General features: G+C 47.7%; 2 protein-coding genes across 2 annotated transcripts in view; one reads left to right on the top strand and one right to left on the bottom strand.

Annotated features, from left to right (window-relative positions):
- Positions 1 to 760: 760 nt before the first annotated feature.
- On the bottom strand, positions 761 to 4471 carry SNU13 (small nuclear ribonucleoprotein 13). The gene is made up of 3 exons (XM_054386710.1): positions 4438 to 4471; positions 3422 to 3542; positions 761 to 2467 (listed from the first exon to the last, which is right to left on the bottom strand). Exons 1-3 carry the CDS (start codon positions 4438 to 4440, stop codon positions 2205 to 2207), a joined length of 387 nt encoding a protein of 128 aa, XP_054242685.1. The 5' UTR covers positions 4441 to 4471; the 3' UTR covers positions 761 to 2204.
- Positions 4472 to 4578: 107 nt separating this feature from the next.
- MEI1 (meiotic double-stranded break formation protein 1) overlaps positions 4579 to 12649 on the top strand; it is a 39745-nt gene continuing 31674 nt past the window's right edge. Inside the window, exons 1-7 of the mRNA XM_054386802.1 lie at positions 4579 to 4734; positions 5433 to 5556; positions 7677 to 7727; positions 9566 to 9639; positions 10317 to 10422; positions 10960 to 11163; positions 12410 to 12540. Coding sequence (XP_054242777.1) covers positions 4579 to 4734; positions 5433 to 5556; positions 7677 to 7727; positions 9566 to 9639; positions 10317 to 10422; positions 10960 to 11163; positions 12410 to 12540 — 846 coding nt within the window. The remainder of the gene's footprint in view (positions 4735 to 5432; positions 5557 to 7676; positions 7728 to 9565; positions 9640 to 10316; positions 10423 to 10959; positions 11164 to 12409; positions 12541 to 12649) is intronic.

Here is a 12649-nt window from a genome sequence, read left to right as displayed (position 1 = left end):
GCTGCATCTGGGGCTTTATTTCAAGCTTCTGCTCGGGCATGCCTCACTTGTCTTGCTGCACAAGGTGACCAAAACCAAGTCATTGCCCTTGCTTTAGGAAACAGTACAAATAGCTTAGCTAAATTCACTTTTTATGGGATGCAAACGTGGGAATACATTTTGGCCTGCATGACTTTAGTGTTCAAGGACTCCTGTCTTTGGAAGGCTGTGCCTGAGCTGTAGTGTGGACACAGTGGACCCAGCTGTGATCACTCTCTCAGCACTGTGTGCACCATAGCTGTGCCAGCATGCTGCTCACTTCCACCTCCACAACTCCTCCTCAAAGAACAGCTAGACCTTGTTGAACTCTCCTGTACTGAAACTACAGAAGTCTGTTGTGCTTCCACTCAGCCTGCATTATAGTAGTTACTTTTCATAAAGATTTGTCTAAGCAATCAATGTATTTTGCCCTTTGGCAAAGAAGTTACTGTCAACGCTTGTCTTAGTGAGACTTAACACACAATTGAATTCAATAAAATAGTGAGACTCTTGTGCTTAATTTAGTGAATTTTCATTCCCCAAATGCCCTTGTTAACTTCTCTCTTGGCTTGCTAGCCCCCAGGCACAGTATGTTCCAGGCTTTGGATGATTGTGGCATCTTTGTATAGTTTATTAGCTTTTGGGTTCTTAGGCTTTTTTCTCCTACCACATTAAGTAGAAGTTTAAAAGGGATGGTGATGGAAGGCTTCAGAGCAGAAAAATTAAGACAGTTTTACTTGCTCAAGAGTCCTTTATTTCTGCTCCTTGTGTGCTTTGTCTTACATCAACCGTCTTGGCATGGTACAACAAGGTAACTCCTTGGCAAAGTCATAGTTTTAAACACAACTATCTGAACGGTCAGCATCAGTAGAAAGGCACAGCAGCCTTTCCAAGCCTCATACAAATAGAAGGACTCAATCTTTGTATTAAGTTCACATCCATAAGGGTATTACTGTTACCAGCCATTTAGAAAAATACAGATGGGATTTTTCTTCAGTCTCTGGTGAGCCAATTTAATCTAGTCTGAATGCACTACAGGTATGAAGTTAGTGCCTCTGGAGAAACATTACAGAACTTACTTTTCCCTTCTGCTGTTGAACCTATTGGTCTTTCCATGCTTACTTTGCTTTGGCTTCCTGCAATAGAGGACAGGTTTGATCTAACCCATTCCAACACAGAAGTTTACTACCCTGCTCAGAGCAGAAAGTGGATTTTTTTTATACAATATGCATTTAACTAAGGCTAGCTCCACAAAACCACTACAAATCCAGAACACTATTGTGCTTCATGCTTTTCCACAACATGACATTATTTGGCATTCTCTTCTTGAAGCACAGGTTGATTCCTCTGAAAAATTACTTGCTCTCTGTTGTCTTGGCCATGTCTTCTACTGCACTGCTATGGCCTTTAGGCAATCTCTGAGCAGTTCAGCTTTACACCTAGGAACGCTTCAGTGAATTGCAAATGCTTCGCCAAGGGAATCACAATTACATTTGGCTTCATCAGCAATTTTATTTGTCTTAAAAAGTCAGTATTCAAAAATAAGTGAGATAAGAATTTTCCCTTTGTGCACAGCTGTAAGATTTCTGCTCCCTGTGCACCCCTTACAGAAGTCTCTTCTCTGGCTTCAAGAAGCAAAAAGGTTGTGCTATGTGTACTGACCTTGGCTCTGTTCACTGCTATGCAGTAGCTGCTGTTTGCTTTACAACAATTCTAGGCTGCTCCATCACTGAAAACTCCAGCTGCCTGCACGCACCACTGCAGGAACCACCACACCTTACCCTCAGTAGACAACCATTCAGAAAGTTACTCACACCTGTTAGAGGCTGAAGCTTAACAGAAATTCTGCAACACATAGGAAGCTCCTCAGAGGGTTAAAAAAGCCCTGAGCAGACACACATGGAGATAAGGATGGGATTTTTTTTCCTTTTAAACATCAAATATAAGAAATACAGTTGTAAAATCACTTTTCAAGAAGTAATACAATGAGAATGAATGTGTTGGAATGGAGTAACAGAAAATAGGGGGGAAGAGAGGCAGAAACACTTAAGAATTAATCCATAGTTAAACAATTCACGTGGTGTTTTGAAATGAAACACAAGTATCAAAACTATAATTTCAACTGAAGCTAGACATCAATTCCCTCTGACTCCACCTTCCTATTCCACACACAAACTTGCGGGTATTTAAACCAACAGTCTTTCTATAGCTTGCTGGACAGACTGGATCTGAGGCTTTAGCTGTGATCCCTCCTTGATGGTGATGGAGCAGGCGATGACAGGCCGGGAAACGCCACAGGCCCGGCCCAGAGCTTGCTTGGAGCGCACAAACACGTAAGGTACGTTCTTGTCCTCACAGAGGAGAGGGAGGTGCAGGATGATCTCCAAGGGCTCTGCATCTGCTGCCATCACAATGAACTCCGCTATCCCTCGGTTCAGTGTTTTTGTGGCTATGAAAGAAACTGAAGAATAAGTCTAGGTCCTTCTGGGAAGCACTTCTCATAAAAAGCAGCTTGAGGAGATGCTGAAATTGGCCTGAGCAAGGAGATCTAGGGGTAGCATGAGGACAGGCCAAAGGAAGGTGACAGCTCTAGGGCCAAAGACAGGGTTACTTGCAGGGTTGGCCGACGGTGCCTAGTGCTGCCCTCAAGCACAGCTCAGAGACTCACAAGGAAACAAGGCCAGCCCAGGGCTGCTGATGGGCAGGGTGCTAAGGCACACCACAGATGAGAGGATACCAGGGGAGTTGGGTTTGTTTAGCTTGGAGAAGAGAGGTGGCAGTGGGGAGGATACGCCTACTGTCATCTTCTACTTTAAGGAGACTGCAGAGAGAATGGAGCCAGAACATCCTTCTGGGTCCACAGGAAGAACAAGGTACAGACTGTAATTGTTGCTTCAGCAAGATTCTAGGCACACACTGGAATTTTATTTTATTCCCCCTTATGAGAGGAGATTCAGCCACAGGACACGAGTCCTGAGAGACTATCAAGTTTTTAATCCTGGGGGCTGAATTTTTTTTTTAAAGTTTGACTGGGTAAAGTCCTGAGCAACCTGATCCAACTGTGAAAGAAGGAGCAGGCTGAGCTAGAGGTCCCCTCAAACCCAAATCTTTTTATAATTCTGAACTCTCTAGACATCTGGTAATCCCAATACCACAGCACTAACGTATGCATGAACACAGGACATTTACCAGGAACTGCCTGGGCATCTACCAGACTTGCATGCAAGTGTTACAAAGATTACACCTGCAGGCTACCTAAAGGAGGACAGAGGGACATTAGAAAGATCCAGATTTATGTAATGTTAGTGGCCCATCACTACAGAGAAAAGGCAAACTCTAGCCACAGCTTCTCACAGACTCCTTGCTATGACTGCTAACACACTTTGCAACACGCAGGTCTCACCTTCATTGGCTCCCTTGCGTAGCTGCTTATAGTTGCAGGATTGCTGCACAAGATCCAAGAGTGTTTTGGTGAGCTGTGCATCAGCCAGCGGGTAAGCTTTGGGATTCACTTCTGCCTCACTCTAGAGAAAGAAAAAGAGAGTGTGACAACTGTAGCAAAGAGGGTTTTGTTCTTAACAACACTACACAGTCATAATGTACACCACATGTATTGACCACTGAAGTCACCTCACTGTTCTCAGTTGCTCTGCACATACATTGAAAATCTCACTGCATTTTAGAACAATGGGTTTTTCTCTTATTCAAAGTAGGCAGCATCTCTATTCCCACAGCCAAGTCACACCCCACAAACTAGCAGCAGTGAAGTTACAGGGCAGCCCTCGGGCGTTTCCTACCAAGGATACTACATAAAATGCAGCCTTTCAGCGCACAAGGAAAAAGCCCCTGCCAGCTGCAAACTAACAAGCTCAGACATGAATTTTAAAGTGATCCGAGAAGAGCAGGTGTCAGGTTTATTTCTAAAAATTGCAAGTGGCTTCTAAATATTGATATCAGTGATGTAGTGGAACAGCAACGGAGTCACAAGCCGCGTTAACGAGCGGCACCGGCAGAAAGGCTCCAGCTCCTACCACTGCAGCCAAGGCAAGCGCTCCGGGCACCGGCTAGCGGTGATCCCACGCTGCGCCGCTCTGCCGCCCGCCCTCACACGCGGCTACAGCCCTGGCCAGGCTGCCGAGCACATGCTCCCGCTCCCCACCGGGCACAGTGGGGCTGGGGACGTGGGGCCGGGCCGGCAAGCCCAGTCCCCTGCCGCTAGGTACCCCCAGGGCCGCCAGCTCCTTGGGCATCCTCCCTGCGGGGCAGCGTGTCGAGCAGGAGACCCACAACCGGCCACAGTCCCGCCAGGCCTCCATGTGTTCCCCACCCCGCGGCCACCGGGGAGGCAGCATCTCCTCACTCCGGGGCCCCCCAGCAGGGCGCTCCCTGAGGAGGAGGCAGGCGCCCAGCCCCACTCACCATAGTCGCGGCCCGGTCGTTCCTCTGGGCCGAGTGCGTGGACGAGAAGGAGGTGCGAGCGCTCCACGCCGGAAGTCAGGCGGCCGCGAGCGCGGGGCGGGACCCTCTGTGGCGCCTCCGCCTCCTCCTTTCCTCTCCCGCATGCGCAGGCCGCCGAGGCGCGGCGGCGACCGGCCGGTGATGGAGGAGGCGGCCGCCCAGCCCTGCGGCGAGCATGGGTGGTGCTGGGCTGTGCCGCTCCGGCCGCCGTTCTGCCTCGCCTGCGCTGTGGAGACCCTGGGCGAAGGCAGTGCCTCGGTGGGCAGCGCTTGCTTCTGTCTCCCGTTCCCGCTCATAGCTCTCCGCAGAGATGATCAGAGGGCTGGAGGAAGACCGACTGGGAGAGATCAGGCTGTTCGGCCTGAAGAAAAGAAGGCTCTGGGGAGACCTTATAGCGGCCTTCCAGTACCTGAAGAAAGCTGGGGACTGTTTAGAAGGGCGTGTAGCTATGGGAAGAAGGACAGTGGTTTGAAACTAGAACAGGGTAGATTTAGGTTGGACATTAGGAGGAAGTTCCTAAGTAGTGAAATACTGGAGCAGGTTACCCAGAGGTGTGGTTGAGGCCCTGTCCCTGGAGATAGTCCAGGTCAAACCTGATGGGGCCCTGAGCAACCTGTTCTAGTTAAAAGATGTCCCTGCTCACTGCAGGGGTGGTTGGACATGATGACCTTCAAGGCTCCCTTCCAAGTCAATGCGTTCTATGATTCCATGATAGCGGTCTGCTTCTGCCAGCCGTTGGCACCTTGGCACCTCACAGCTGGCACTGCAATTCTGCTTGGGTGGCCCCTCTCCTACATTGAATTTGGGGCTGGGCCCTGGCTGGGTGTATGGTGGTGCTTGGCTAAGTATCACCTTGGCACTGCGTTCTCCTGGTGTTTTCCCCCCCTGTGCCCACGGTGGTAGGAGCAGCAGGGTGGCTTGTGCCTAAGCACTAACTGGCTGTTGTCTGATCCTAGCTGGTGCGCAAGAAGCATGTCCTTTCCCGCCTCCATGATGCCCTGGCCTGGCAGGCTCTGCCAGTCGTCCAGCTGCTGGCACCAGACGAGAGGGTCTGCATTCATTTGATAGGAACACTCTTTGGTAAGAGCTCCAGGGCCACAGCCTTCACTGCAGTGGAAAGGCAGTTACCTGGTTTTGGATAGTTGTGTACATGTGAAGCTTCTCCACATCTGAAGCAACAAAAAGACAACAGAGGGGACATAAGGGTGAAAGCAGTGCAATTATTGCTTTTGCATGAAGTGCAGAGGTTTTCAGCATACCCCTTTGCAAAATTTATTTTCTGTGCAGGAGCTATGATGGATTTCCTCAGCAACAATATACGACTACTTGCACACTCTAGGATTTGTATTTGTACAGACAAGAGAGAAAATCCCATCCAGAGGGACCTGGATGGGCTTGAGAGGTGGGCCCAAGCCAGCCTCATGAAGTTCAATAAGGCCAAGTGCAAGATCCTGCACCTGAGTTGGGGCAATGCCAAGCACAAATATAGGCCGGGCAAGGAATGGCTCAAGAGCAGTCCTGAGCAGAAGGACTTGGGGGTGTCAACATGAGCCAGCAATGATTACTGGCAGCTCAGAAGGCCAACTGTATCCTGCAACAAAAGAAGTGTAAGCAGCAGGATGAGGGAAGTGACTCTTGCCCTCTGCTTTGGTCTTATGAGATCCCCCCCTACAGCACTGTGTCTGGCTCTGGTATCCACAGCGTAAGAGGGACATGGAGCTGCTGCAGTAGGCCCAGAGGAGGCCACGAGGAGGATCAGAGGGCTGGAGCACCTCCCCTATGGGGACAGGCTGTGAGAGGTGAGGCTGTTCAGCCTGGAGAAGTGAAGCCTTCAAGCAGACTTTATAGTGGCCTTACTGTACCTGAAGGGGGCCTACAAGAAAGCTGGGGATGAACTTCTTACAGTGGCTTGTAGTGATGAGAGGGAATGGGCTGAGGCTTGAGGAGGACAGGTTTAGAGAGGGTATTACGAAGAAGTTCTTTACAGTGAGGGTGGTGAGACACTGGAACAGGTTGTCCAGGGAGGTTGTGAATGCTCCCTCCCTGGAGGTGTTCAAGGCCAGGTTGGGTGAGGCCTTGGGGAACCTGGTCTAGTGGAAGATGTCCCTGCACATGGTGGGGGGATTAGAACTAGATGATCTTTAAGGTTTCTTCCAACCCAACCCATTCTGTGATTCTATGATTAATAGTGAGTTTAGGAAATACATGGAATTTTTGAGAGAGCATATTAGGATAAGTTCAGTCAGAAGAAAGAGGGTTGACAGAAGTGTAATGTGAAGACGTGTAGTGTAAAGTATACCCAGTCTTTGAGGAGATGGTGAATTTCAGGTAAGCCTGAATTTTACTGCAGTGTTAGCTAATCCTGTGTGCAGATCTTTTCCAAACTGTAAGGATGTTAATGGGGATTGGGCAGATGAGGCAGGAAATAAGTAATTTCTTCACCTGCAGTGTCAAGACATCGCTTTAGTTGATCAAATTTCTGAGAGGTCAGGGGGGAGGTAATTTAATTGGGTATGTTGAAACAAGTGGTTTGGTGTGGCAGGAGTGGGGGTCTGAACCAGATGCCTGATGCTGTAGGTACCTGTAGCTGGAAGGCACTGGAAGGTAGAGTTTCTAGTCTGTTGTGCTGTAGTAGGCAGTGGCTTGGTTTAATATATCCAATCTTACCCTCATGTTGTGCAGATGACTTGGAAAGTGGTGCCTTCAGGTTCAACTTAACGTTGGAATCGTTTCTGTATGCTTTGAACTCAATGCTCAGATTTGATCTGAGGATTTTCAGTGCTATGGAGGGAGGAGACTGGTGTGAATGGAAGATAGGAATGGCAAGTCAGAGCTGGGTTCTGACTTCTGCCGTTCTGGAGGGTTGCTTCAGGTGTCTGACGCTGGGTACGAGCAGTGAGATGGTTGCAGTAACGTTTCTGCTTGCATAGGTGGAGCCATTGACTTCAGCTCTGCAGTACAGGCAAAATTTGCAAGAGAACCGAGTAATGCCTCCTGTACTCTTTCCCTGCTTATGGAGGTGCCTTTTGCTGTACTCCCTGAGAGTATCCTTCCTCTGACAAAGCCAGGCTGATGCCCTGTGAAACAGGGAAAACAAAACTGTTCTGAAAAGAAAATTAGAAACCCTTTTTACAAGAAGGCATTACAGCACTTGCAGTCACAAGCAGGAATGAGTTCCATGACTGTGGTTTATCTTTTAGGGATGTTGCATACTGTGGAAGACAGCAGTGCCCTGGACCTAGTTGCAGAAGGTGAGAGTTAGATGCCACATCTCAATTACTGACAGTTTGAAAAGGGAGGCTGTGTCTTGTTTGATAACTATAATAAGATGCTCAGCTTCTGCACAGCTTGAATTGGCAAGAGCTGCTATTTTCTGTCAGAGCAGCAGTGACAAGCAGACTGTTCCAACATTTGGGGACAGAGGAGTGCCTGCAGGTGTAAATATTTAGCATTTCTCTCACAGGTTCTGTGCCATGATGGGTAACAACAGTAAACAACATCTTGTCTTTGTCATCTTTGGACCTGACTGAAGCCTCAAACCAAATGGAAATCTCCCTATAGGCTTCAGTGAGCTTGGGGATCTAGTGCTTGCTCCTGAGGACAGAGAATATTTGGGATTTATCTGTACAGGCTGCAGAGTCCTCTTTGTGTGCAGTCCTTCATTTGAAATCTGAAGGAAACACATTCAGGGCTGTCAGGGGAATCTCTGCAGTCCAGTTAACCTTGGGCATCTCTGCTGAGTCCAGTGATATTAACTATGCAATGGTTTCCTCCTGTCCATCCATGAAAGGTGGCAGGAGGTGTGGCCAGCTCCCTCAGTTTTCAGGCACTTGCTTGAAGTGGTGTTGAAAAGGTGACAAGTCTTTCTGTCATGTTATCAGTCTGTTGAGAGCTGGATGCTCTCAAAGAGTGGAGTTCTACCTTAGTAACAACCTAACTCTTGAAAGTTTTCAGAGATTCTGAGAGTTCAGGGCAAAAAAGAGCCATTAAACCATCTATAAATCACCTCAAGATGTATCTCTGCTAAGATGAGTAGGTCTTTAGCTAGATACACCTCCAGTATTGTCCTGTGTATACCAAGAGAAGTCTCTGGTGGTGTTTTTTTTATGATATTCTCCTAGAACACAAAAGAAAAGAGTGTGTTTTCCAGAGGAGTCTTGCCATGACAGCAAGATACATCCAAGACAGCCATACCAAATCCTGTATAACCATGTTCTGTACAGTGTCTCTGTAAAGGGTCTATTGTCAAACTCTTATTTGCTGAACATTCAGCTGACCAAGTTCTTCAAATACCAGAAGAAGAACTTTGCTTCCTGAAACTGGTTCACTGGTAAAGGGGTGGAGGCAGAGGCAGCCTTCCAGGATCGGGCAACTCTGTCGTGATTTTGTTAGGGAAACCCAGGTGATGTGCAGCCACTGCCTGGTAAACAGTTTCTTGCTGGCTCTTTGTGTCAAGGCAGAGCAGTCAAAGTTCTTAAGGTTGCAGTGAACCAAGAATGACAGCCCTTGCTTGGGGCTGAGGGGGTGAACAGTGCCACAGAGGTGACTGAGGCCTTGCTTTCTGGCAAGGTCTATAGGATATCTGTAGCAGGGAAGAATGGCTGCACTGTAACCTCAGAGACAGTAGCAGCTGGAGGAGAGGCTCTCAATCTACATCTAAGGATACTCAGCCTTTCATTTCTGGTATCTCCTCTGGAAAGATCTATTTGTAGAGGTCGTTGTTCATACTGTAAGAAATGCTATTCAGTTACCAGAAATGTTTATGCTTTTAATCTAGGGCTTTTTTTCCCTTCCTTTCCTGATTCCTTTTGTTTACTTGGTGTGCTGATGCTCAGTTTGTCACTGGCAGTTCATTTCCATGCTTGGTTTGTAGTGCAGCTAGAACAGGGCTGCTGTCACTGCTGCAGGGAGCTTGGGCTGGGCTCTCAGCAGTAATAGTGCTGGGAATGCCAATGTTACCCTGCTCACTCAGCACCTCCATGCTCATTTAATTTCTAAGCTCTTTGCTCACTGGTCTGCTAAAGCCCTGTGGAAGATGGATTGTGACTGCTCCTGGGTGTGAATTACTGATCCTGTTTCTTCTGCCTAGTTCTGGTGAGGCTTCTGGTTGAGCTGAAATCGGAACAGTACTTAGGCTGCATTTTGGATGAAAGCCAAAAAGAGGTCAGTGAAGATGAATTCCCTGCCCTTCCTTTCAGTCCCTCAGAGGTTGAAGACACGGGAAGGAGGAGCACTGCAAGTCTGCAGCTACTGTGCTGGGATACAGCCTCTGCTGCAGTGGGATGTCCTAGTGCCAACTCCCCTGCTGTGATTTTGGCAGCGATGGTGTCAACCACGGAGTTTTCCTATTGTTCCCATGATGCCTTACAGCCATATGGCTTCAGGATGTTCTTGTGAAGCTGTGTAGCTCTCTCAGATTCTTCTCTTCCTATCTTATGGTTTCAGTGATATGAGGAACCTTCCCAAACAGTGCTGTGGGCTCCTGCTCTTTTCATTCCTAAGTTTGTGGTGGTCTCATAGGGTACAAAAAACTGGGAAGTAGTGAAAGTGGGGAGAAATTCAGCTGGTTCCTCTGCTCTTGTAAGAGCTGGAAGGGAGAGGGAGGAAAAGGAGCAAAAAGAAAGAGAGTGTTTTGATTAATTAAAAGATATTTTGGAGACTTAGTGGTGCATTCAGGGTTTTCCTGTGGTGTACATTAAGTGGTGAATACAACCCAGCTCAGGAAAAGAGCCTGTTCTGGAGGATTATGTATCACCAAGAGCTTGCTGGTTTGGCTGCATTTCTGCCTTTGGACAATGTCTTCACCAGTGAAATATTTCCTTTCTCTGTCTCCTTTACAGCTGTGCAAAGCAACTAGCATGAGAGGCAGCCTGCCCACATTCAGCCTCTTGGGCAAGCTGGCAGATGCTATCCCAGGCTTTGCTGATCTACTGGTGGTAGAGCACAGTGAGTAGTGTGTCATGACCTACTGAAGAGTCCTATTCACAGCCCTAACACACATATGCATGCCTGTACTCCCCTCTGTGAATTCATGAAGGTCATACAAGAAGCTCCTCCAGAAGTTGGAGTGGCATTCAGGTCTCCTGGGTTGCAAGTCAATGCCTTCATAGCAGGCTTGTCTTTATGCTTTTTGCCAACTTGGCAAAACCAGCCTTTGTGAACTGGGATTTATGGTCTGCCTCACAGGCAACGTACATTTAGTTTTCTTGGTCCAGCCCCTAACCAGCAACCTTAGTAGTCTGTGGAAGCAGCTGGAATGATGGATCTTCATATGGTGAACAGTAAGCTCCTCTAGCCATTTGTTACTGTGCCTTTGCTCAGAGGGACAAATGGTGATGAGTACATCACCTTTTTTGCCTTTATTAATCTGCATGCACCAGTCTGCCCAGTGGCCTTTTGCAGGTTTTTAAGGGAAATTGGTTGGTGCTTTAAAAAATGCAGTTCATTGGTGTGAATGTTTTCTGCTTCTGTTCTTCACTCTAGGTAGTCTAGTGGATCATCTGCTGATGGGCTTGATGTACCCAAATGAAGCCATAAAGGCTGCTGTCTGCTACTTGTATGGCAAGCTGTACTCCTCTTCTGTTGGCACAGAAAGGCTCTCAGCACACTTTGAAGAAAGGCTCTGTGGTCTCTTCTTGAATACCTTAGGATGTGCACAGACAAAGGAGCTGCAGGTTAATTGTTTGGGTAAGGTGATGCTGAGAGAAACTGTAGGGTGCAAGGGAAGGCTCAGAATGAGGAAGAAACCCTTGGCTGGTTTAGATGCTTTAATGTGGTTGTGCCCTAAGGGAACATTTTGCTGCTTGTCTGAAGCAGTCAATCCTTTCTGTTCCTCCATGGCCCAGACCTGCTGCTGAGCTCCCCCAGCCCTCCATTGTCCTTCAAGCCCCACATTTGCCCAGCACTGACTAATCAGCAGAGTCTCTTCAGAGCTTGCACTGTGGCCTGGCCTGTCTCAGTTTGATGTTTCATCCTAGGAACAGAGCATACCTTAAAATGCCTGAATGCAAACACTATGCATGGACAGGTGGGTTTTAGAGAGCAGTGGGATGAAGTCTGTGGACTATGGTCTTCAGATATGGGGCATCATATTAGTTCCATTAGAAAGCTAGTGTGGAACTGGCACTGCCTTGCATTTATGCTTCCAGCTGCACTTACTAGCCATTGCTGTGGAGCACAATTTCAGCCTTTCTGACATTGCCTGCATTGTAAACTATCCAGAGAATTCCTGTTTGTTGTAGGAGGTAAGCAGGAACTGGATTGCTCCTCAGATCATCTACTCAGCTGCTAGAATGGATGGTGATTTCGTTGAAGGTAGAATTCTATAGCTCAGGCAATAACCACTTGTGAATTTGTACTGCCATGTCCTGATGATTTACATCAATGCCTGCTGCAGGGCTCTGCCCATTTATACTTAGGGCTTTTAGGTGTGAGTGGATATCTTTTAGGTAAATACAGCTGTTTTGATAGGAGCCTGTGAAAGCAGAGGGAGAAGATAAATGCCAGTTTCCCAGGAAGCATTCCAGAGAAAATGTCTGGTTGTTGTTGGGTCACTGATTGTAACTTGGAGAAAAGTGGAGGTGAAGAGCTCTTCCAAGAAACAGTTTAAGGAGTGGGTACTGGAGTGCAGAAGATGATGCAAGTAGAGTGCTCCTGAGATCATCTGGCAGTGCACGTGCATGACTGAGACGGAATGAGGAGCAGACCAGACCCAGCAAAAAGCATCAGCAACAAGTTGTTGCAAGACACAGGGCTCATGGCAGTGTGTGGGGATGCAGTGAGAAGAAGCTCTCTAAAGTGGAGGTGAAAGCCTTTGTTAGAAGTGCAGGAAAGGGGAGGGAGTTGTCAACAAGTCTTAGTCTGTAAATGCTCCTGTGTTAATACAATCTTGCTACATCCAGTATGGTGCTCACTCTTGCTGCTTCTTTTGCAGGTTTGCTAAAGGAGCTGCTGAAATCTGACCATTTTGTATCCATTCTTATGAATAATTCAAAGACAGAGGAGGAGTCTGAGAACCCTGACTTTTTGGAAGGGGAAAATCCACTGCCACTTGTTCTCAAAAAGGTGGTTACTGAAGTAAACTGTTGGTAGACATAAAGAATTTGCTGGCCCATATTGAATATCTGAGGCATTTGAGTATGCTGTTGCCAGCACCAACAATGGAGGTTGCAGT

Source organism: Indicator indicator, chromosome 14, assembly GCF_027791375.1.
Source record: "Indicator indicator isolate 239-I01 chromosome 14, UM_Iind_1.1, whole genome shotgun sequence".
Lineage (NCBI taxonomy): Eukaryota > Metazoa > Chordata > Aves > Piciformes > Indicatoridae > Indicator > Indicator indicator.
Note: the sequence above shows the minus strand (reverse complement) of the source record. Positions and strands in the feature narration are given on the sequence as shown.

Coding starts and splice junctions, on each gene's coding strand:
- SNU13 (XM_054386710.1), bottom strand. Junction 2,468..3,421: donor ACGCAAGGGAGCCAATGAAG/GTGAGACCTGCG, acceptor TTTCTTTCATAG/CCACAAAAACACTGAACCGA.